This window comes from Vigna umbellata, chromosome 5, assembly GCF_029865625.1.
Source record: "Vigna umbellata cultivar VRB3 chromosome 5, Vumbellata_1.0, whole genome shotgun sequence".
Classification (NCBI taxonomy): Eukaryota; Viridiplantae; Streptophyta; class Magnoliopsida; order Fabales; family Fabaceae; genus Vigna; species Vigna umbellata.
In genome coordinates, this window is record NC_142169.1 from 16,130,404 (window position 1) to 16,153,245 (window position 22,842).

Genomic DNA, 22,842 nt, shown 5'->3' on the forward strand with positions numbered 1-22,842 from the left:
GTTTTGTTGGATTAGTGATAACGTTGTCGTTGATGCAATGAAATTAATACCACTAAACTATAGTGAGATATAGAGATTTGATCTTTACGAATAAAAGAGAGAGTACGAGAGAGTGTCTATGAGATTGAGTGAATATTTCTTAAAAAAATACTAATTGTATTTATAGAATTAACATGGACTATTAACCTATGTTGTGATATTGAATAATATCTTAAAAATAATACTTACCTTAAGTAAATAATAATAACAAAATGATACTTTAGTGTAAATAATAACCATGATATCAAACTAAAAAAATTAATTATCATTTTCATTAATATGTGAATGTTCTTCCCATAGATATATAATGAACTACTCCAAGATCAAGAAGCTTAAGAGGGTTTGGTTGGATCTTACTCTTTAGTATATTTATTCCAATGGATATATAAGTTTAATATCTATTTGTAATTTTTTAATTTATTTTCAATTGCTATAAAAAAAAACTAAATTCATTCGTCTAAAGAATAATGGCGACCAGTAGTCTCTTATAAGAAACACGGAAAAATGTGAAATATAATTGGACAATGGGAACATAACACAACCTGCGAATACGAACACAACCCTGCACCCGTTGGTTCACAGGGTGAAGTTGTCAACAGAAAATGAAGTGGCACGAAACAGGTACCATATGCACGAATGTGGTCAAAACCACCCTTACGTTAGCAACAACCTTAGACAAATCCACCCCTAAATATCTACCACACCATTTCTCTCCACTTCTCATTCTCAACGAGTTCACCATTGCGTCTCTCCAATCCAATGGCTTCCACGCCTTTCTCCACTCTCTGCCACTTCCACAAACCCTCCCTCCGCTTCCTAGCGTTGGACAGGTCCAGTTTCTGCGGCGCGTCGGCGATCTCGTTCCCAAAAGTTCGGAAGAACCGCAAAATGGGAACTTTACCCGTTTGCAGAATTAGTTCTGCTGTCGCCTTCCGAGACCTCGACGCTGACGATTTTCGACACCCGCTTGATCAACAGGTGCGTCCAATTTATTTCAGGTTTCTTCTTCCGTCTTCTACAAATATATCTAACTTCTTCTGAGTTAAAATCAATTTACTAACTTTTTCTGAGTTCTATAAGTAGTTTTCTCTTTTCTGATTTTTGTTTTCTGGGAAGCGCTAATGATTCGTGGTGAGGTTTTCATTTTGATGTTCCAGAATACGGTGATACTGAGAGCGATTCCAGGATTAAACGAACTTGGAAAGGCTCTTCTAGGTAACAAACAGATACCTCGTGTTCTAAGTAGCCGTGTTGTGGTTTATTGAGTTTTTGTGATGTTTAATAGTATGTGTAATTTGTTGAGATCTTAGTTGACGAAGAGTATTATGAAATTATAGTGTATGAATGAGAAAAATTATCAATCTTAAAGTTCGGTTTTGTAGGGTTGCGTTTCACTCAAAATCCATATTTTAAGACTGCTCTAATTAGGAGTTCTGGACGATTCTAACTTATTTTTTTGCACCCTATTTTTTTAGTGGACGATGGAGATTTACCGAGAAATGGTACTTGTGCGAAATTATATTAATAAAATGATTCTTATATAATCCTCGTTTACCCAACTTGGGTGTTCGAAGTAATATAGTGGTTGGAAAGTCACGTTGACTAGTGATATGTCTAAAGTAGTTTATATAGAAGGAGGACAATCCTATCATACTAGCTAGCTGAATTTGTGAATATGAGTTAGAAAAAGTGTTGGACAAAACCTATATGAAGTCCTTTGGGTGTGTTTACTGTTATTCTCCAATCAGAAGTGAAATTTTACCACCGAACTTATGCTGACTATTAGAAATGTAAGATAATGTCTGAATATCTTTGGATATTTCTAATAAACCTTTAATGCAAACATTTATTACATATATTATTGAAGTGAAACAATGATTCTGATAAGAATATACTAAAATTATATAGGAGATGTATTTAAGTTGTCATAAGTATTGAGTCATCATCAACTGGTAACTACTAGGATCATTGGTGTAAATTGTTTATTGACCCAGTAGACCTTTGACAGGTATACTAAGGTAGCATTTGGCCGCGCACCAAATGAATTAGAAAGGTTTTGTTCTGTTCTCCTTAATATTCCAATCATTTAGTGGAATCAAGATGTGCCATCTTTTTTAACTCCATACTTTATTGTATTCCGTTTTTAAAACGTACAAACATGGGATAGAACCCTTTGTCTTATTGGATACCATTCCCACATGTTGACCAAACGCGCCCTTGATATACAAGAATCTCTAAGACTCATACCCCTCAAATATTTCCATGCAAATTCACGTAGTTTATGCAAGCATCTGAAATTATTTAAGTTGGTAAAAAAGTCACAATATATATTTTGCAAATAGTGAATTTGTCTGCATGGTTGTGGCGTGGTTATTCTTTTCCATATAAATAGTGAATTTGTCTGTTTTATATGATGATCAATGATGTTCAATTGGTTTTTTGGGGCACAAAACACCACCACTGTATACTAATTAAGAATATTCATCACTGCAACATGCTTTCAGATACCAGTGGGAAAATAGTTGTCATTGTAGTAGGTCCATGTTTCAGTCATGGTTTTTGTTGTATGACATGGTTCCCTTAAAATGAAATGCAGGCACTGTAGCTGAGCAGGTTATGCTCCTTGAGAACATCGGGACATCTGTCCTTGTTTCTAAAAGTCAGGTATCCTTTACACTAATTAAAATCCTTAAACAAGTACCTGCAAAGGACATTATAGGAAGATGCACAATATAATAGATAAACTTTTCCTGCATGGGATAGTCCTTGCCTATTTTGTGGAGATGAAGGATTTTGTTGCACTTCACTGCTACTACTTGCAAAAGAACGAAAATACAGTTGTCAATGAATTTTTACATATTTGAATTTCAAATATGACAATGTATATGCATTGGAAAAAACAATGTATGTTGGAAAAGCTCTATAATTATTTGTGTGAATTCCACTTTCTTTTATTTTATTCCTCACAAATGAAGAATCAGACTGTCAGAGTACATTCAATTGATTGTGTACTTGTATGCATGAGTCTGTGTAACCCTTCTTGACAGATGAGGAAATTAACTTGTCCAATTTATCCATGTTGGTTCTGATTAAATACATGAGAACTGTGAAGTATCCTCCCTTCGCATTTTTATTTCCACTAAGTTGAGCTGTGTGACATAATTATCTTTAATTACATGTAGTTAGTTAGTGTTCCTGCCTGTAACAATAATGTTAATGTAATTTTTTTATAAAACATGAATCGGCAAATACTATTAATACAATTAGTTTCCTGCTGAGTTGTTGACATCTAATGTTACCTCAAGTAATTAAATAAACTTTTCTCTTGTTTTGTCAGCTTCCTGATCTTTACCACCTAATGGTCGAAGCTGCAGAAATATTAAATGTTGATGCCCCTGATCTATATGTTCGTCAAAGTCCTGTACCAAATGCGTATACTTTAGCTATAAGTGGTAAACGACCTTTTGTTGTCATTCATACTAGCCTTGTGGAGCTCCTTACAAAAGCAGAGTTGCAGGTTATAATGTATTTCTTTGTTACAGTTTTTTAGTATCCACAAAGTGCCCCCATTTCACTGTTGAATGATGTTGGATGTACGATCCATTACATGATATATAATTTTGCTCTTCCAAGATGCCTGATCAATTATTGTTCAAACCATCTTTTTCTATCGTGTCCATTGTTCTGGTTCCAAATGTTATTTACCTGTGATCACTTCACTTTAACAGGCTGTTTTGGCTCATGAGCTAGGTCATCTAAAATGTGATCATGGTGTGTGGCTTACTTACGCAAATATTCTAACCCTTGGAGCCTATACTGTACCTGGTAGGTTACATAGAGTATAATTTTTTTTCATAGACGTATTAATGCCCACAAATGGATATGTATACACTATGGTAAAGTAGTTAGCTACATTGAATGATCAAAGTTGGAGAAACATTCTTTTCTTTTACTCCGACAGATAGAACAGTGAATAAAATCCATGTCACTCTTATCACTAGTTGAGTTTAACAACCTTAAGGCTTGCTCATAATGCAATATTTTCGAACTTTTTTCTTTGATCTTTGGAAGGGTACCTTATTTTGACAGTGGATATATATTTAACTCTATCCGTTGCAGCTCTTGTTTTAATATTGATGAGAACATGAAGTCTTGTCTTCTTTATTCAACTCAATTTTTCATAACTAGTGCCATCTGTTGTAGGCATTGGTGGTATGATAGCTCGAACTTTAGAAGAGCAGCTATTCCGCTGGCTTCGAGCTGCTGAGCTGACTTGTGATCGAGCAGCCCTTCTAGTTGCTCAAGACCCTAAGGTATGCTACTATGCTGATATATGTAAATTGGTTATCATCGTATATTGATTGAAATACTGAATTATAAACTTTTAATTCCCCAACCCCACAAGAGGTCGTCATCTCTGTCCTCATGAAATTAGCCGGGGGATGTCCATCTATGGCTGATCAACTAAATGTGGATGCATTCCTGGAGCAAGCTCGCTCTTATGAAAAAGCTGCTTCCAGCCCAGTTGGATGGTATATAAGGTTTGTAGCGTCTTGTTTAGGGCACTGGAAAATTATGTTAGGATTTTGTTTCCATTCAGAAGCTAAACTTCTGGCTGCTGATTAGGAATGCACAAACAAGGCAACTGTCACATCCTCTGCCTGTTCTACGTGCTAGTGAAATTGATGAATGGTCAAGAACTCCAGCTTATAAATCCATTTTGAAACGTGGAATTCAGATCAAAGCAATAGAACAAAGTGTCTAGCAGTGTGTGCATGGATTATGTTCAAAGTGCTCGGCAACTCAAGGTTCTTCGTAGGTAATTTCTTTGAACTCTAAATTCTGCTTTACATTTCTGTCCTTCATCCATGTCGGCAATATGGCTAAAAACTTTTTTGTAGGCTTGATTAAACTTTTAGTGTTACAGCATTAGTTAAAATTTAAATTTGGTCTCACTATTTTTTTTTTTCATAAATTTTGAAGTCCATTAATATATGTGTATAGGATGCAATCAATGTAATTTGTAGATATGGTATAGGTAATTTGGGTAAATTTATGCGTAAGTGTTTTCAAAGGAAAAAAAATAACAAAAGGAGAATATAAGATAAACATTTAAAAAAAAAGTTTAAATTAATTCAGGTATAAAGTAGAAACTTTTTTTTATATTAACTTTTCCAAAATCAAACTTTTAACTTATACATAAAGTGTTTTTTTATTATAAAACTTATGTGAAACACCGGTATGAATTTTTATATCTCAAGTTCACATTCCAAAATTTATCAATGATATGTTTCCTATGAAAAATTATTATATCTAAAAATGGAAATAAAAAACATGAGGATGAAACTAAACTCATGTTAGGAAACATTAAAAAGCAAACTCCTTCCAAAAGGATTAAAGAAAATGATAATTATGTAGTTGATGCTTGTTACTAATAATATAATGAGAGGAGGTAAAACATTAAATTTTTAAGTCTATTATTAGCATGTGAGATATCAGGAGCTAAAATAGTCTCAATAAGCTCCCCATTGCAATGTTTTTAACACCAATACACAAAATTAATTTAACTTAAGAAGTTTTCCTTCAATGTATATAGACAAGTTTATTAGAGCTTATCCATGATGATAACGTATCTTTATATAAGAAAAACAAAGTCCGAAAATCAACATTCCTTTCAAAAGTGATATTATTACACTCCAAAATATAAATGTCTATCTCATGCTAGATGATGAAAGAGAATTATTATGAAGTGAAATTTGAATCTAAGTTTTACAAAACCTAATTTATAAAATGAGGTTTATAGGATTAGATTTACACTACACTTATATATTAAATATTTTTGGGCATAATCAATCTGGTATTTCCAAGACATTTTCCCACACTAAGGAATGAATATTTTGAGTACGATAATAGAGACATCCAATATCAAATGACTGTATCGAATGACTGAATAGGCCTGATATACCTTATTAGGGATAGACAATGATAAGTTTTGATAACATATTAGAAAATAAATTTAAAACAAATTTAAAGTCTAACTCAATTTCAAAAATCAAATTTAAAATCTAATTCAATCTCAAAATTCTGTTTGTAAAGTGGTGTTTAAACTGTATATATCATAATTTGATTATATTAATGTAAAATTTCTAACAAAAACAATGAGAAAGAAAAGGGAAAGATACATAAAAGAAATTATATATATATATATATATATATATATATATATATATATATATATATATATATATATATATATATATATATATATATATATATAAAGCGATGCATAAACTTCTTTTTCACATAATGTCCCTTTTCAACACTTAGTTGCATTTTTATTCCTCACTATGTTGTTTTATTTTATTTAGTGGCAGCAAGTGCTTGGTGGTTGATGTTCAGATTGTAGCAGGCTGCTGCAAACTTGTAGTGTAAATCTAAAAATGTGTATTCACTTTGTAATATAAGTGAACCTGTAAGTAGAATTTTGATGACATTGATTATTATTTCATAGAAATATTACCCCTATGAAGGTAAGGATTACCTGTATAATTCTAGCTTAGGAGGGAAAAGTAAATAATAAAACTTTTAGTACCTAAAATTTGAATTAAATTTTATTTTAATTTCTTAATCTTAAAGGGATATTTTAGTCTATCAAATATAGACCTAATATTTTAAATCTCTAATTTAATAATAGTTTTAGCAGTCCTCTAAATTTAGAAACATCTCTTTAGTCTCAATTTAAAATGCGTTTTTAGGTTTTCTAATTTAAAAATAAGTCATTTTGATTTTTTAAAGATAACATTGTTGAAAATTTGTTAACCCAAAAATTTCATTAAATTGAAAAAGATAATTTTAATTTTAATTTTCTTTTTTATATTATTTTCCTTTCATTATAATAGTGGTACGAGTGAATGCTATTATGACTAAAATGTTGTGGTCTCTAGTGACAAAGGTAACATGATAAAATAATTTGGATAAATTTGACTTTGAATTATAATGATGGACTGGATGAAATAATCTATTAATTTATTTTGATTAATAAAAAACTTGATCCCATTTTCATTTAATATATAACTCAATCGATTCATCTATGGAGAATTTTTCATAGAAAGATATCCAACTCATCCGTCAAAGTACGTGTTTAAAAATTCAAAATAAAATTATCATTCAAAAATGCTGAAAATTAATATTTTGTAAAACAAATTTACTTTTTTTAAATTAAAAAAATATGAAATGTTTAATTACAAAAATTTGGTATTGAATTAATTTTCTTCCAATCTATTGAATTTTAAAAAATAATGTTGAATCCTTAAACATTTATAAAATAAAAATATATTAATGTAATTTAATTTTTTATTTTTATTATGCATAATTTTAGTTATAGATTGAAAAAATGAATAAGATAAATGGATTGATTTTGTAACTTACTTATCTCTTACCTTATTCTTCATCACATTAACATGAATAAAATTTAACATAAGTTTTTTTTATTTGTTAATATGCAATTTCGTCTGAGTTAGTTAATTCATTTTCAAATAAAAATAATAATAAAAGATAATAATAAAAGATAGTAATAATAAATAGTAATAATAAATAATAATAAAATAGTAACAAAAGGTAAAAAATAATAAAATATATAAAAATATATGAAGAGACAAAATAAAATAATTTTTTTAAAAATTTTCAAACTTTAATTTAGGTCAAAAGAGTAAATATGATAACAAATAATAATGAAATAAAATGAGCTCAATTTGTTTGTCGGTGTTGCTCAATAATTATAAAATAGAAATATATCATCTAAAAATTGGCAAATTTTTTTACAATAATTATAATCAATGTGCCATATATTATTTGATTTAATTAATTTTTAAAATATATTGCCATCAAGATCAATTATTTCTCTATTTGTTCATTGTCAATTAATTCACACCTAAAACAAGATTACAAGGATATTACAATGTGTGTATAAATATTCATCCTATCGTAAAAAATAAAAAGGGATAGAGAAAGAGATAGTGAGACATACAAAAATAATAGATACATAGAAAGAGAGGCAAGAAAAGTATAAAGGAAAATAAGTTTGCATAAAAGAGGCTTTGCCAACAACAATTACCAAGGAAGAGATCGATAGAGTGGATGAATTTCCATAGAACACTTAGGGACACATTCCTTAATGGTATATCCTCTTAATAAGGCTCTTATACCCAAGGTCTTTCATGAACATAATGCGCATATGGATGTTTTATAGTTTGAGGAATTTTTGGTTCAGAGTGGGAGTTAGTCACTTTTATGTGTTTGTGTTTTATGTTTGGTTTTCATGTATGCATACATTCGTTTAGAAATTTTTGGTTTAATAAATATAAGGTTTATTCTTCAGAAATTACACTCTGTATATTAAGGTTATTGTATTGATCTCATTGAGATAAAGTAATGGTCAGTGAAAAATAGACACATAATTTTCATACTACACATTTTATGAGGAATCCATGTCATTTTGGTTCCATCAACATTAGTGATATTGTCAGGTTTGATTGTGATTGATGAATGTAAACTACTTTAGTTCTACATGCGGATATAACTAATGGACGAGATCTTTTGGATATGTTCAAGGTATATAATAGCAATATTGAGCTCACAAAATCTAACACATTTGTGAGGATTTATATGGATATATATATATATATATATATATATATATATATATATATATATATATATATATATATATATATAATAAATCATTAAATATGTTAGGGCCATTGTATTTTATTAGCTAATTATAATCTAATTAAGTAAATGTGGTAAAAGACATATACATCATGAAAGTATGTAGAGACCACAAGTGATATTTTAATTTGTTGAAGGGCCAAATTGAAATATTGGAACTTAAGAAAAGTAACCAAGAGAGATTACATAAAAACGTCATGGTCCTCATTTGTGAGGACGTTCATTATTCATATTTCTTTCTCTTCATCTCCATTAAAAGAGAAAATCAAGAAGGAACTCAAGGTACTCTATAGAAGGAAGATTATAGACCAATTTAATGTGATTCATTAACTATTCTCAATGGTTAATCATTCAATTTTGTCGTGTTAACTTGAAAGTTTAGCTTGCTGTAACAAAATGTTGTCGTGTTAATTCTGCTGTCTTTTAGGAATTTCAATTTTGCAGTTCTTTTATGCATATTAATCCATTCATATTAGGCATTTAAGAACTGCATGTGCATTCATGTGGTTAAAATCTGCATTAAGCCTCATTCTGTGAATATTAAAACTGCCCATCTTAACAAGCATTGCATTGCATATCAATCCTAGCAAGGCTAATATACAAGCTATAGCTTAACAAGCATCATCATCTCGTTAGATTCGATACTCCCTGAATTCTCAAGTATTTATAAGTTTTGTCGGCAGGTATACATTGAGTTATATTAAATTTAACATAAAAAATCATAAAAAAAAATCCAACCCAATTCAATATTCTTTTAGTGGTTTAAGTGAGTTAAGTAAAGGATTTATTAAAATCGTGCCCAACCAAAGGAATAACCCTTTTTCCAGTGGACTACAAACCTAATAAAATCAAATATATTTAAAAGGGGAGAATGTAATGCACATAAATAAAGAGGAGAATAATTTAGTATGAAGTGTTGATGAATTTAGTGACGATTGATTGAAGAAGAAGAAGGGTGGATGAATGAGAGTGACACAGCGAAGCGAAGAAACAATGAAAAGAATTTAGTTATCTTAGAGGAGAAACAAGCATGGGTTGTTATTGGACGGTAGCTGCGTCTGACCACAGGCTCAGCGACTGCGTTCGCTTGGCTCCTAGTGATTATTTCATCGCTAGGAATTCCTAATATAAGAAAAGGAAAGTTGTAATTAATGTTCATGCCCCACTCGTTTACATGATCATAACAACTTTTGTCATATCAAACTCTTCTTCTTTCATTCACCATTTATAACAAAACTATTTTTTTATTAAGTTTGGGAGAACTATTATATGTATTTCTTAAATATATAAAATCTGATTCGTCTTTCTTATTATTGAAGTGTGTATGTCTCAGTTATGTAAAACTGAAAACATATTTTAAAATGTGTATTTATATTACATCAAACTCAAGGTGATAAAATATGTGATGAGAGAGCTACATGGATCAATCTTGCTAACATCATGTTTTCCGATTTAAATACGAAGAAAGACAAGTTTGGTAATTAATTATGTAATTATCATGTTAAACAAGCTTAAAAGTAATTGGATCATGCTTAGATCATCATTAAGGTAAAAGGCCCAATGGTTTATAAATATGATATGAAGTTAACATATTTAATACCGTTAGATATATTATCTTTAGTTTTTATCTTTAGTTAGTTTGTTATTATTCTATATTTATATTTTGGGTTTAGTCTATATTATAAATAAAGTATCTTACGTGTATATTCAACACAAGATAGATTATTCTTATGCATAATTTTCACTTTATTCAATATGATATCAAAGCAGGTTGTTTGAGTTCTATACTATCATTGTCGTCGACCGTCCTAAGAATTTTGTCTTTGAACACCTGTGTTTGAGTACCTCAATTATGCTCTTCTAATATAGTTCTCTATAGTGTCTTTTTCACTGTCGTACACTGTCCTCTGCCTCTATCCACGGTCGTTCCTTGTGAGGGGAGTATGTTTCCACTAGTGCAAAAAAGACCTTTAACGTCACCCTTTAGACGTCTGACCCTCGAATATCCAACGTAAAAAATGACCGGTGGCATTTTTCATAAATAAAACAACTATTTAGACATCGGTTATGGAAGGGCCCGACGTCTAAATACTCATATACGTCGGCTTCCCCAAATAGACGCCAAAACTAAACGAAAAAGTTAAAAAAGAAAAAAAATTTATTCTATTTAGACGTCTGTTATGGAGGGAACCGACTTTTGAAGCACTTTAGATGTCTGTTACGGAGGGAACCGACATCTAAACCCTAAATCCAGAAATTTAAAAAGTCACTTTTTGACTCCATTTAGACGTCTGATCCCGCCACTCCGACTTCTAAAGCACTTTAGACGTCTGTTATGGAGGGAACAGACGTCTAAACCCTAAATCCAAAAATTTAAAAAGTCACTTTTTGACTCCATTTAGACGTCTGATCTCACCACTCCGACTTCTGAAGCACTTTAGACGTCTGTTATGGAGGGAACCAACGTCTAAACCCTAAATCCAGAAATTTAAAAAGTCACTTTTTGACTCCACTTAGACGTCTGATCTCGCCACCCCGACTTCTGAAGCACTTTAGACGTCTGTTAATTGGGGGAACCGATGTCTAAATTTTGGCATTAAAACACCGTGAACGCGAGACAGCCGTTACGTGCACTCATTGTTCATCATCTTCGTCGTGTTTTCTCTCTACGGGTTACGATTTTCAGGTTCGTTTTATCACTTTTGCACCATTTAAAATTAATTTTACTCCGATTACATCACTCTTTGATGCATTATCTTTCATTTGAACTGATTAAAATGCGTTTTCGTTGGGTTTTGGTGCAATTATTCTCGTGTCTTTAGGCGGCGTTCTATGGCGGCGATTTCTTGCGTTTTGTACTCCTCCAATTCCCTCCACTACGTTTTTAAAACCATCCAATAAAAAAAATGTACAATACATTCTCTTCAACTAAAATATAAAGTTGTAAACTCGAATCACCATGAGTCAGGAGCAACCTCAGAGACGTCTAACCTATATGGATCGGACATCTATATAGACGTCGGACCTATATAGGTTCGACGTCTATAGAGACGTCAGACCTAAAGGGTCCAACGTCTCATTAACGTCACCCATATAGACGTCGGACAAAGATCAGACGTTAAAAGCCCAAAATAACAGACGTCTAGAGCCCTTTTTGCACTAGTGTTCTATGTGCTTTGATGAATAAAGGAGATCAATCTTTGAAGAGTCAGAACTTTCACCTTCACTATCTACCATCGGCGCACCGTCATTTTCGCCGTTTGCCATGAGGGAGAATGTGTTTTTATTGTTAAGACAAGATCATCTAAAGATAATAAACTGTCTAACATTTTAGAGTTTTGAAATTTAACAAACAACATTCAAGGAAATATCGTTTAGACAAGTATAGGGTCTGAACATTGTGCACATCAGAACACTCTTACTAAACACTTATAAGACAGACCATGACGTGTCAAGTATAAAATATTAAATGACATTTGACAAAAGCGCGTATAGAGAAAGAAGTTATAAGCGTTATATCTTATCGATTGTCACTACATTAAAAAGCTCAGACTTGCACTAAATACTTATTATACGAAACATGCTTCAACACTATTTCAATGTATATATCATTAAATGCATGTACATAATGTACCTTGTTTGCTATGCTTTTTCCTCTTTATTTGTTCAGATGTTGACAATGCCAAGATATACTCAAAACCATTGCACGAGGATTAGAAGGATGTTGTGAGAGAGGAAGACATTCCTAAAATGTTTCCTAATGCTTTATTTCCTACCATAATCGTACAAGCTCTAACTACGAAGACAATGTTGCTCTTCCCAAGGCATAGAAAAGTACATATCTTCATACGAGAAGCCAAATAATCTCAACAAAGTCAACTATCTCTGAGTAATGGTTATCTCTCGAAGAAAGCTATAAAAGGAGGACTCACATAAAAGAATAAGAGAACTTTTGCTAACATTGTATCATTACGTTGTTATTCTCTCATAATCTTACATTGTCTAAGTTTGTTCATAAAATAAAGAAATAACTTCACAAGTTCTCATATTTCTTTGTATTGTATTTATCCTCCCACTTAGAGTTATCAGAATTTTTAAACCAACACAAATTATGTGTGGTATTCTGAAGAGAATTAAAACACTTGATTGTTTAGGTTAGGAGAGTTAAACTTACTAGACAATTGTCTAGGGTTGACACCAAAAGTGGTTTGTATATAACCTTGGATTAGTAGAATCTCTCAAGAGTTCTTGAGGGAGAATGCACATAGCTTAGGATTTAGTGAACCAGTATAAAATACTTGTGCAATTGTTTTATCTGTTTAAACTGTTTTCCTAAATACTTGACTTAAAACACAAACGTCTAACAACTATTGCAGATTGTCTAACCCCTACAATAGTTATTAAGCGTTAATTTGCGAAAAAAATTTAGAAACACTATTCAACTATCCTCTCCCCCTCCCCTCTTCTAATGTTTCCTTGTGATTTCAGTTGGTATCAAAGCTAACCTCTAGGCTTAGTTCTTTGTTAGACTTGAAGAAACAATTTTGATGGAGAATGAAGGCTACACAGTAAATGTCCTCCCTTGTTCAAAAAGAAAAAGTTTGACTATTGAAAGGAACAAAAATTGCTTTCTTTTAAGTCATGCCACATAGACTTGTGGAACATGGTGAAAAATGGAAGCTTTATATCCATTGATGCCATTAAAAGTGTTGTCTTAAAAAACTCTATGTGAAAAAAAGTGTATACTTATATACCTTGTGTTGGTAGAAGGATTTATAACTTGAATGATGTGTGTGACAACTCATTATATTAATAGTTGAATTTGTGATTATAACTTGTTAGTTTGGACAAATTGTGTTATTATTTTTTATTGTGTGTTGAATTAGTTTAGAAAACTTGTTATGATTTGACTTATAAGTCTATTTGAAACCTTTAATTAATTTTGTTACCATTGATTTGGTTTTTTTTATTAGGTTGATTATTCAGAATTACAAATTAAAAAAAGAAACTTTTCACAATCTTTATCCAATTAACCTAATTGATACTTCATTAGTGAATTAAACAATGAATCTGTCCAAATTTTATCCAACCCAATCTTCGAGCACTCCAAAAATATTTTAGTGAAAAGAAATTTCTAAATACACTTTCATTTTATTATAGTGCGTCAACCTACAGGTGTTACTCAAATTCATCACTTATAGATCTTACTGAAATTGATCACATAATATTTTCTCTTGTTACAAAAATTAATCACTTAAACTTTTCTTAAGTTATCAAATTTCACCAGGTAAGAAGAGTTAAAATCCATTAAATCTATAATTTTCTAGGGATGAAAACACTTTTTTATCAACACTAAAATTAAAATTTTCGAATTACAAATGTGTAACCGTCTAATTGATAAAAAAATCTAACTATGAAAAGGCAAAATTTCGTTTTGGCCCTTCTTTTAACTAACACTCTTCATATATGTTGAAGATTTATTTCTTGAGATAAAGATCTCGTGTATTGGGATATATAAAAGGAAAGGCCTCGGTCATAAAGTCATCTCTTGGAACTTGCCATTTGCCCACTCTCCTTTTTGATGGATTTTTTCTTTTTCTTTTTTATCTTTTCATGGTCTCTTTTATTGTTAGACTTCTTATTTTCACTCAAATGGTCATCATGTGAGTTTTCCATCCACCAAGTGCACGTTGCATTTCTAAAAGCAAGTCAATAATTTAATGAATACAATGATGAAAGAACTACATACCAAAAACCAATGATAAAAACCTTACTATTATTATTACTATTATTATTTTTTTATTATTATTATTATTATTAATTTGCTCGTTGGGAAATAAAAATAAACAAGGAGCACTGACCAGGCATTAATTTATCTTCCACGTTTGCCATATTTGACTTGGCATGTACATGTACGGACTTCAACTTTTATGTTTTGTTTTAAGTAAGCTACATACATATGTTCTAAATTAATAGAAGAATGCACTATACGAGCAGATTCAGGTGAGCGAAAAAAGGTAAAATTACATAACAACCGTTATGACAGGAAGACAAGATATAAATAAAGGGCAAACCATATTAAAAACAGTATTTATAATAATTATTACTCAAAATTATACAAAAAAAAAATTATTTAAAGCAGCAAATTCCTATTATAATGAGCTAACCAAACAACGTGTAAGCGTCTTCATATTTTATATTTAATTAAATCTAATCAAATCCTTACTTGGAGCTCTAAATATTTGATATGTCTGTTTACTAATTTTTGAAAAAAAAAAGAGGATAGGTTTTCTTAAATAAATGCTAAGAGTATAAATAAAAAAGAATATTAATGTTGAATATATTAAGATTTGAAAATGATAGTTAAATGAAAGAGAAATCTTTAAAAAATATTATAGTTAAAAACTAATAATAATTGAGGAACTCTGTAATGTAAGGACTCACAAATACCAATAAATTTAAATCAGAAATAAATATATTTTTTTCATTTACTCAAATAAAGGCAACATAGTTAATAAATAATTATGATAATGAACATTAAATTTAAATTTCATATAAGAGTCAACTCATGAGTGCCCATATCATGTTTAAGAGTGCTCTCCATATATTCTCATGGTAATATGGGAGCATTCATGATCCTCCTTTCCTTGGAGCCCCTCCTCTCTTTCTTCTTCCTCCTCATCCTTTTCTACACCGCACTGGTAGAATTCCGGCGACGGAATAAATTCTCCGGCACAGGTCCGGCTACTTATCCCCTCATCGGATGTCTCATATCCTTCTACAAGAACAAGCACCGTTTGCTAGATTGGTACACTGAGTTACTTGCTCAGTCCCCTACAAACACCATAGTGGTTCAAAGGCTTGGTGCACGTAGAACCATTGTCACTGCAAACCCACAAAATGTTGAGTACATACTGAAGACAAACTTCAACAACTTCCCCAAAGGCAAGCCCTTCACTGAGATCCTTGGTGATTTCCTTGGCCAAGGGATTTTCAACGTGGACGGAGAGCTGTGGCTTACACAGCGCAGATTTGTGAGCCATGAGTTCTCTACCAAGTCCCTGAGGGAGTTTGTCATGCACACGTTGGAGAGGGAAGTGTGTGAGAGGCTTTTGCCGGTGCTGGAGGAGCTGTCTGATGAGAACACGGTGGTTGACTTGCAGGAGTTGCTAGGAAGGTTCTCATTCAATGTGATCTGCAAGTTCACACTGGGAACTGATAGGTGTTGCTTGGACCCTTGTGTCCCTACTTGTTCCCTTGCAAGGGCTTTTGATGTGGCTGCAGAGGTGTCAGCGAGGCGTGGGGCAGCACCTTTGTTCATGATCTGGAGGGTGAAGAGATGGCTTGGTGCTGGATCTGAAGGATTGCTTAGAAAAGCTGTTGGGGAGGTTCAGACCCATGTGATGAGAGTGATTGAGGAGAGGAAGAAGAGAGAGGAGAGTGAAGAAAATTGTGGTGTTGAAGACCTCTTGTCAAGGCTTTTAAGTGCAGGTCATGAGGAGGAGTTGATCAAAGACATGGTGATAAGTTTCATTATGGCAGGGAGGGACACTACTTCAGCAGCTATGACATGGTTCTTCTGGATACTGTCACATTATTCCCACATGGAGAAGCAGATAGTGGAAGAGGCAAAAGGGGTGTTGGATTACGAATCCATGAAGAATTTGAGTTTCTTGAAGGCATGTTTGTGCGAGTCCATGAGGTTGTATCCGCCCGTGGCATGGGACTCCAAGCATGCCAGTGGTGATGATCTGTTGCCAGATGGAACTGTGGTGAAGGCAGGAGATAGGGTCACATATTTTCCCTATGGAATGGGGAGAATGGAAACCTTGTGGGGGAAGGACTGCTTTGAATTTAGACCAGATCGATGGTTTGTGGAACCAGGAAACAGTGAGGGAATAATGTTGAATGAGGTTTCTCCTTTCTTGTTTCCAATTTTTCAGGCTGGTCCAAGGGTGTGTCTTGGCAAAGAAATGGCCTTCATTCAAATGAAGTATGTGGTGGCTTCAATTCTAAGCCGATTCAAGTTTACAATTGTTGGTCCAGAGAGGCCTATATTCGTGCCACTTCTCACGGCACACATGGCTGGTGGCCTAAGAGTATTGGTTTGCAAAAGGGAAAAATCTGAGTGATTGACTCCGATTTTTAAATTCCATTAAATCAATCGCACTCATTAATCACATATTTTAATGCAGATACTTCATTATGTATTACCTTTTCTCTTCTCACATTGAGAACTAATTGAATAAGGGGAAAAAAATACTTGCTATTTCCCTCATCAAAATAAGTTTAACTTTATTTTTACCTTCTTTTTCTTTTCAAAAACTGTATAGCAAATACTGCAAGTAATGAAATCGTATTTTTGCTTACTTTACTCACTACAGAGAGAGTTAACTTGTGACTGCTTTCTGTTTCTTTGTTAAAGGGAATGATTGGTTGCAAATAAGTCTCACATTGAAGTATTGTTCTGCACACGTGTTCACCAGCCTAACCTTTGTCATTTTACAGCATCATCAGTGTGAACTCAATTCCTGCAGAACATGCTTTGTTTTTATTTACCTAAATTGCTTTGAAAGCTGGTCAGAATATTGCACATGCTCAAACTAATTGATTATTATTTCAAGGTATGGCCTATTAAAGAACCACGTAAGATGATTTGACTAACTCCTCTCGTTACTGTACGGTGAGATTAAACCACCCTTTTAATTTTCTTGAGCACGTTGCAAGATGTATACAATTTATAGGCAGAGAATCTGAGTGATATATTAGTGGTGGCTAAATTAAATCTTGAATGAATAGTTTATACGTTTTGTTCCCGTAAAATGGTGAGAGGGGCCTTTTCAAAAGTAGGATTTCAACGTCAGCTGAGGAAATAGATTTCAGAGAAATTCTTATGTCAAAGACATAGTTTTAGAACTAGTTAAGATGAATGTATGTTTTTCAATGTATTGATTATGCATGCGACATGGTGCATGCCTGAAGACTAGATTAATGCATACCCTCCCTTGTCAATTTATAGATTCTACAACTTATAATGTAACAGTGAATAATTAACCTGGTAAAGAAAATTATAAAGTGAAAGCAGAGTGAATCATGAGAAAAAAAATAAGTGCAGGCTATTTAAATTAACAATCCAGGCACAAATAGCAGCAGTTTAATGAAAAAAATTTTGGATGGAGAATTAGTGTGGTGACAATTTGTGCTGACTCTGGTTCTAGATTTCAAAGTTTCTCCTAGTGGGATAATGTATCTGATTTCTTAAATGGTGTATCTCAGAGATAGATTTTCTCTATCACATTAGAGTTTTTTTCGGTAGGTTTTGGCCTAATCCCTCCACTTGCTTGTATGACAGTTCTATCTGTTTTTATGGTACTTGGGATGCTATAAAATTGTGGTTGTTATTTGGGATGACAAATAAAATAATGATATGCTCTAGCACTTAAATGTTTTGATAAAAAAACTAACAAACCAAATAATATGTATAAGATACTTTAATTAACCAGGGAAAAATGTTGATACTACTGCTACGATGGAAATGATATTTATTTCCTCCTAATACCTTGGATACCCCATGTCTCCACCTCTCTAGGTGGTTACCTACAATCCTAGTACTTGTCTTTCTATGTCCAATATAAAAAGTTTGGCCACATGAAAGAGTATGTAGAAGAAGATGGGAATCATAATCTGTGCCTGAGGAGGATGGCTAGGAGATAGTCTCGTAGCTTCTTTATCACGCTTGTGGTGGGAATCTATTAAAACAAATCAAGTTTTTAGGGACTATTTGTAGATATTTGTAGCCCCACTAACATTTAGCCAGATTATATAACATATTATGCAGAAAAACCATTCTTGCACACCGTTTGGGAGGAGACACATTTAGACAGAAGAAAAATAATTGATATGATAAATAATGTGATGAAAAAACAGAAATATAGACACGAATAAAAAATAACAATGAATATTTCCACTGTTTGGATGTCCGAAAGTAAAAAAATAAGCATGAAAACACAAGTTTGTGTTAGAGGCGTACTGTCCTAAAGTCAGAAAGATATAAAAAAAAAAACATATTGTTGTCTGCAAAAGCTCCCGTACTTACATAACAAAAACAGCAGTCAGTCAACAAGCTTTTTGTGAAACACAGAGATCTAGTACTAGGAAGTCATTTTCATGTGTTTGTTCCAGTACCATTGTAATTAATAATAGACTTTCTTAGAAATTTTGTTTTAGTCTTAACTAGTGATTTAAATAAGGAATAATAGGTAAAATCAACTCTAATATAATCTTAAAAGTTATACTTTAATCCCAATTCAACCTTAAAAGTTAATCCATAAAGTAATGGTTTTGGCATACATTAATCAACTCGGCATCTGTCAAGTAGAATCACAATACCCACACATTTTCTGATGTGTTGGTCTAGGAAGCACTTGGCACAATACGAAAACAGTTTACTAAAAGGACTTGAGCAATTAGGATGCACAGAAATTGTCCTGGTGCATTTGTCCTGGTGCTGCAAATGCACCATTGAATTTCAACTTGTAAAGATGAAACCGCCAATGTTTTTCCTTCCGGACACAGCTGTCCTTTAACTATGGCCACTTACCCAAGGTTTTAAAAAATAGTCTCCAAACACAATTTTGTCTGCAATATCAAGATTATTAGGTTTCTCTGTGACTACAATTGTGACGGTACTAATCGCATTTATTTATAAAGTTTCAGAATATTAAGGGTGACAATGAAAGTGCAACTACCCATTAATTAAAAGGCAGGCACAGGGAAAAAACTGGAACGTGACAAAAAATAGAGAATAAAAACAAACAGAAAATTGAAACCATTTTTAGCAACTGTAAGCAGATTAGCTATAAAACTGACAAGAAGGTTTACCTTACCCTTCATTTTGCAATTCGCAGCATCAGGCAACAAACTTTGACATTTAGCAGTGGAAAAATAGAAGCAGACTTCTCCAAAGAGTAGAGTATAAGAAAAATGTTAGCAACACACTCATCTTTTATTGGTTGAAATTTGTTTTAATGAGCTTCACAATATAAAGAAGTATCAATATCATCACACTGGCCATCTATCCCAAATCAAGTTTCTCAAGAAACCTAAGGAAGTGAATCCATTTATCACAGATATAAAAAAAAAACATGAAGAGAGAGAGAGAGAAAATGATACCTAAGAGTATGAGGGATGCCCAAGTTGAATATGATTATAGGATGTATGTAAGAAGAAAGTAAGAAGGAGGACATTTATATGTGCTTTATCTTTGCCTCATTTATATTAGTCTCTGTCACTACCCTTTTACTTTCGTGTAACATAAAAAATTCCTACCAACGTGCCATCGCTCGCTTTAGTCCCAAAACTAGGTTGTAGAGCAGAACATCACATGAATTTTAATGTGAAGCCAACATGGATTCACAGTTTTCTATTTGTCTTTATCAATTATAGTTTAATCCATTGAAACAATTTTATCGTCAAGCTGAATGCTAACACTGATTACACGACATTTGGAATAACATTAAACACTGACATAAGATACGTTGGAATTAAGAGTGAAGGGCTGTTAGTTAATTTTTACTCTAATAAAATTCAGCAACATATACACGAAGAAACAGTCATGACATGCATACAATATTTTCTATTCCTTGTTTTACATTATCTGCCATAAGACACCTTAAGTCTGAAATTAGTTGCTGTACACCTATCAAGTCAAGGGACATTGCTTGCACAACATATGAATTGCAAGGCAAGTTGCAGCACTGAAACTACTAAACAGTCCTATCAACTTAAACAATCAGAGCTTCCACGAGCTCAAACGAGCCATGTACAATGATCAGCACGAATGACTTGCTACATCTAAAATTCCCGGAACAAACCTAGAACTCTAGGCATCATGTGCTCCCCGGGACATTGCTTCCTGCTGCTGGTTTGCGATTCAAATAACGAACAATAGCATCCTCAACCCTGTCCAAGGTATCAAACAAGGTTATAAGGACAACATTCGGCAGTGCCCACGCCCAGAGATAAGAACAACGTGAACCTTTTTCAAGTTCAATTACCCCAGGCACATGAGGAAATTGAAAAAAAGTATGACATGCCCTATTCAGTCATTTGAATTGAATAAAACTATATAAAAGGTCAAGAATAATGCATGCATCCAACTAAAAAGCAATTCCAATTACATAATGCATCATCATCTTTTCTTAAGGCAATTTATGGAAAGGAGCAATCAATCAAGAAATTTTAGACCTGCATGTTAAATCATGTTGAATAAGCTAATGGTCATCCATAACAAATTGGTGACATGTTACAACTACTAAATGAAACAAAAGAAATGAAAGAACAGAGGACGATGGTATGCAGGCTTACCATGGTTGCTTAAAGAAGTCTGATTTACGCTCCATTTCAGCATTGTGACCAGATTCTCCGAGTAAAACTTTGAGATCCTTGTTTTGAGATTCAACCAAGGCCTTAATAAATTCCAGAGGAGATTGACTAAAACCAACATAGAACGCTCGCCTCCTGCGGTGCTCGTGTATTTTTCTAATGATCCCGCATATGGATTCATCACAGGCATCAATCTCTTTGTTCCTCTCCACATTGGCCACCAGAGCATTCAATTCCCTCTGAATGGGAAAAGGAACATCAACCATCACATCATAACAAGCAGACCCGACCGGACTATTCCCCGAGAGCTTGATCATATGTTCCAAAAGAATAACCTGAGGAGGAAACAAATGCTGTGATATCTTCTGCGAAACCATCGAGAACCTCACCTTATCCTCCCCAAACACCTTCTGAAGAGCCTGATCACAGTGAAAGTACGAAGGATCATTCTGGTTCTGCAACTTTCTCGCCTTCACATAATGCCATATCGCTGAAACAATCCTTGCCCGCGTGTCAACCTGAATACCAAGCACTTCCCTCAACATCGGTGACAGCATAAACTTCTCCGGCACGTAATTCATCTCCAACCGAATCTGCGCCGAGAACTCCTTATCCCCTTTCCTCTTCACCTCAAAACCTTCATGAGTAGCAGATGACCGCGAATTCTCCCATGTGATGACATTGTTATCCGGATACAGCCTCTTGTCCAGGGAAATAGTTACCCTTTTGAAAAAGGCAGAAAATTTCGGGTACAAAGGTGGCATCCTGTGAGCAACAACTCCAGGTTGTTCAGCTTCTTCACCATCTTCCAAAATCCTTCCAACAATCTTAAGAGTCCATGTGGGTGCGGAAGAATCCACATTCTGGTTTGAAAACGTGTTGAACACGAAAATTCGAAGGGTTTTCTGGATGCAGGGTGGGTTTCTCATTGCTTCTTGAATGTCAACCTTCTTTCTAGCAAGTGCAGCGTCCACACGCGCCTCTACGTCGAGGAGCTGCGTGTAGAGTGCCGACTGTGGGAGAATTGCGGAGGCTTTCTCCGGAAGCTGTTTCTCATTTTGCTTGGGCTTCTTCCTCCGAGGCCCGGACACGGGTTCCGTTTGTTTGAGCGGCATGGTGGTATGAACAGGGGGTTTTGGAGGGAAACGTTTGGCATTAGGGGTGAAGGAAAGCCCGTGGGCTTGGAGCTGGGCCTGGAACTGGGCTTGGACGATGGCGTGGGCCTGGGACAGAGGGTACTGGCCCGACGCGATTTGAGGATGTGGGTAGCCGGAGGAAGAAGCCCCAAGGGGCTTGATAGAATTGTAGTTGTTGTTCATAGACATTGGCTTCTAATAATGGCCAACCAAAGGCATATATATGAAAATTTCTACCACTGAAACACCAAATCTGACTGTGGAAAAGGAGGGATTTACCTTACTCAGAGAGAATGTTGAAGAAACGGAGAAGATTGAGCTTCTGAGTTTCCGCGAAGTGGTGCCTAGGGTTAGGAAAATGGAGCAGCCAAAGATCACTGTTCGTTAGTACTGTGTTTGGAAAGGGAGGTTAGAATTTACAAACTGCATTCACCGACAATCATGATTTACAACTTTTCACGTTTGTGGAGAATCGTAACCACGACTTCCCAAACACACTCCAAGGTTTCAGCTCAACAGCATCAGCAGGGACGTCTTCTATACTTTACTGATGGAT

At 33.7% G+C, this 22,842-nt stretch overlaps 3 protein-coding genes across 3 annotated transcripts; 2 read left to right on the forward strand and 1 right to left on the reverse strand.

Moving 5' to 3' along the window:
- Window positions 1-718: 718 nt before the first annotated feature.
- LOC124838760 (Peptidase family M48 family protein) lies at window positions 719-6,667 on the forward strand. The gene is made up of 9 exons (XM_047314447.2): window positions 719-1,017; window positions 1,197-1,254; window positions 2,636-2,703; window positions 3,377-3,556; window positions 3,768-3,864; window positions 4,243-4,352; window positions 4,447-4,580; window positions 4,666-4,858; window positions 6,408-6,667. The coding sequence occupies exons 1-8, from the start codon at window positions 799-801 to the stop codon at window positions 4,802-4,804; spliced, it is 1,005 nt and encodes a 334-aa protein (XP_047170403.1). The 5' UTR covers window positions 719-798; the 3' UTR covers window positions 4,805-4,858; window positions 6,408-6,667.
- Window positions 6,668-15,277: 8,610 nt separating this feature from the next.
- Window positions 15,278-17,138, forward strand: CYP94B2 (cytochrome P450, family 94, subfamily B, polypeptide 2). The gene has a single exon (XM_047314430.2). It carries the CDS (start codon window positions 15,387-15,389, stop codon window positions 16,896-16,898), a length of 1,512 nt encoding a protein of 503 aa, XP_047170386.1. The 5' UTR covers window positions 15,278-15,386; the 3' UTR covers window positions 16,899-17,138.
- Window positions 17,139-20,363: 3,225 nt separating this feature from the next.
- LOC124838750 (SWI/SNF complex component SNF12 homolog) lies at window positions 20,364-22,831 on the reverse strand. The gene is made up of 2 exons (XM_047314432.2): window positions 21,133-22,831; window positions 20,364-20,727 (listed from the first exon to the last, which is right to left on the reverse strand). Exons 1-2 carry the CDS (start codon window positions 22,473-22,475, stop codon window positions 20,655-20,657), a joined length of 1,416 nt encoding a protein of 471 aa, XP_047170388.1. The 5' UTR covers window positions 22,476-22,831; the 3' UTR covers window positions 20,364-20,654.
- Between the last annotated feature and the right edge of the window lie 11 nt (window positions 22,832-22,842).

What these genes read in the sequence shown, in the direction of transcription:
- LOC124838760 (XM_047314447.2), top strand. Translation starts at nt 799, where the DNA reads ATGGCTTCCACGCCTTTCTCCACTCTCTGCCACTTCCACAAACCCTCC. An exon ending in TCCTTGTTTCTAAAAGTCAG is followed by an intron (nt 2,704 to 3,376) that starts GTATCCTTTACA and finishes TTGTTTTGTCAG; the next exon opens with CTTCCTGATCTTTACCACCT. An exon ending in TTACAAAAGCAGAGTTGCAG is followed by an intron (nt 3,557 to 3,767) that starts GTTATAATGTAT and finishes TCACTTTAACAG; the next exon opens with GCTGTTTTGGCTCATGAGCT.
- CYP94B2 (XM_047314430.2), top strand. Translation starts at nt 15,387, where the DNA reads ATGGGAGCATTCATGATCCTCCTTTCCTTGGAGCCCCTCCTCTCTTTC.
- LOC124838750 (XM_047314432.2), bottom strand. Translation starts at nt 22,475, where the DNA reads ATGTCTATGAACAACAACTACAATTCTATCAAGCCCCTTGGGGCTTCT. An exon ending in GACTTCTTTAAGCAACCATG is followed by an intron (nt 20,728 to 21,132) that starts GTAAGCCTGCAT and finishes TACCTTGGACAG; the next exon opens with GGTTGAGGATGCTATTGTTC.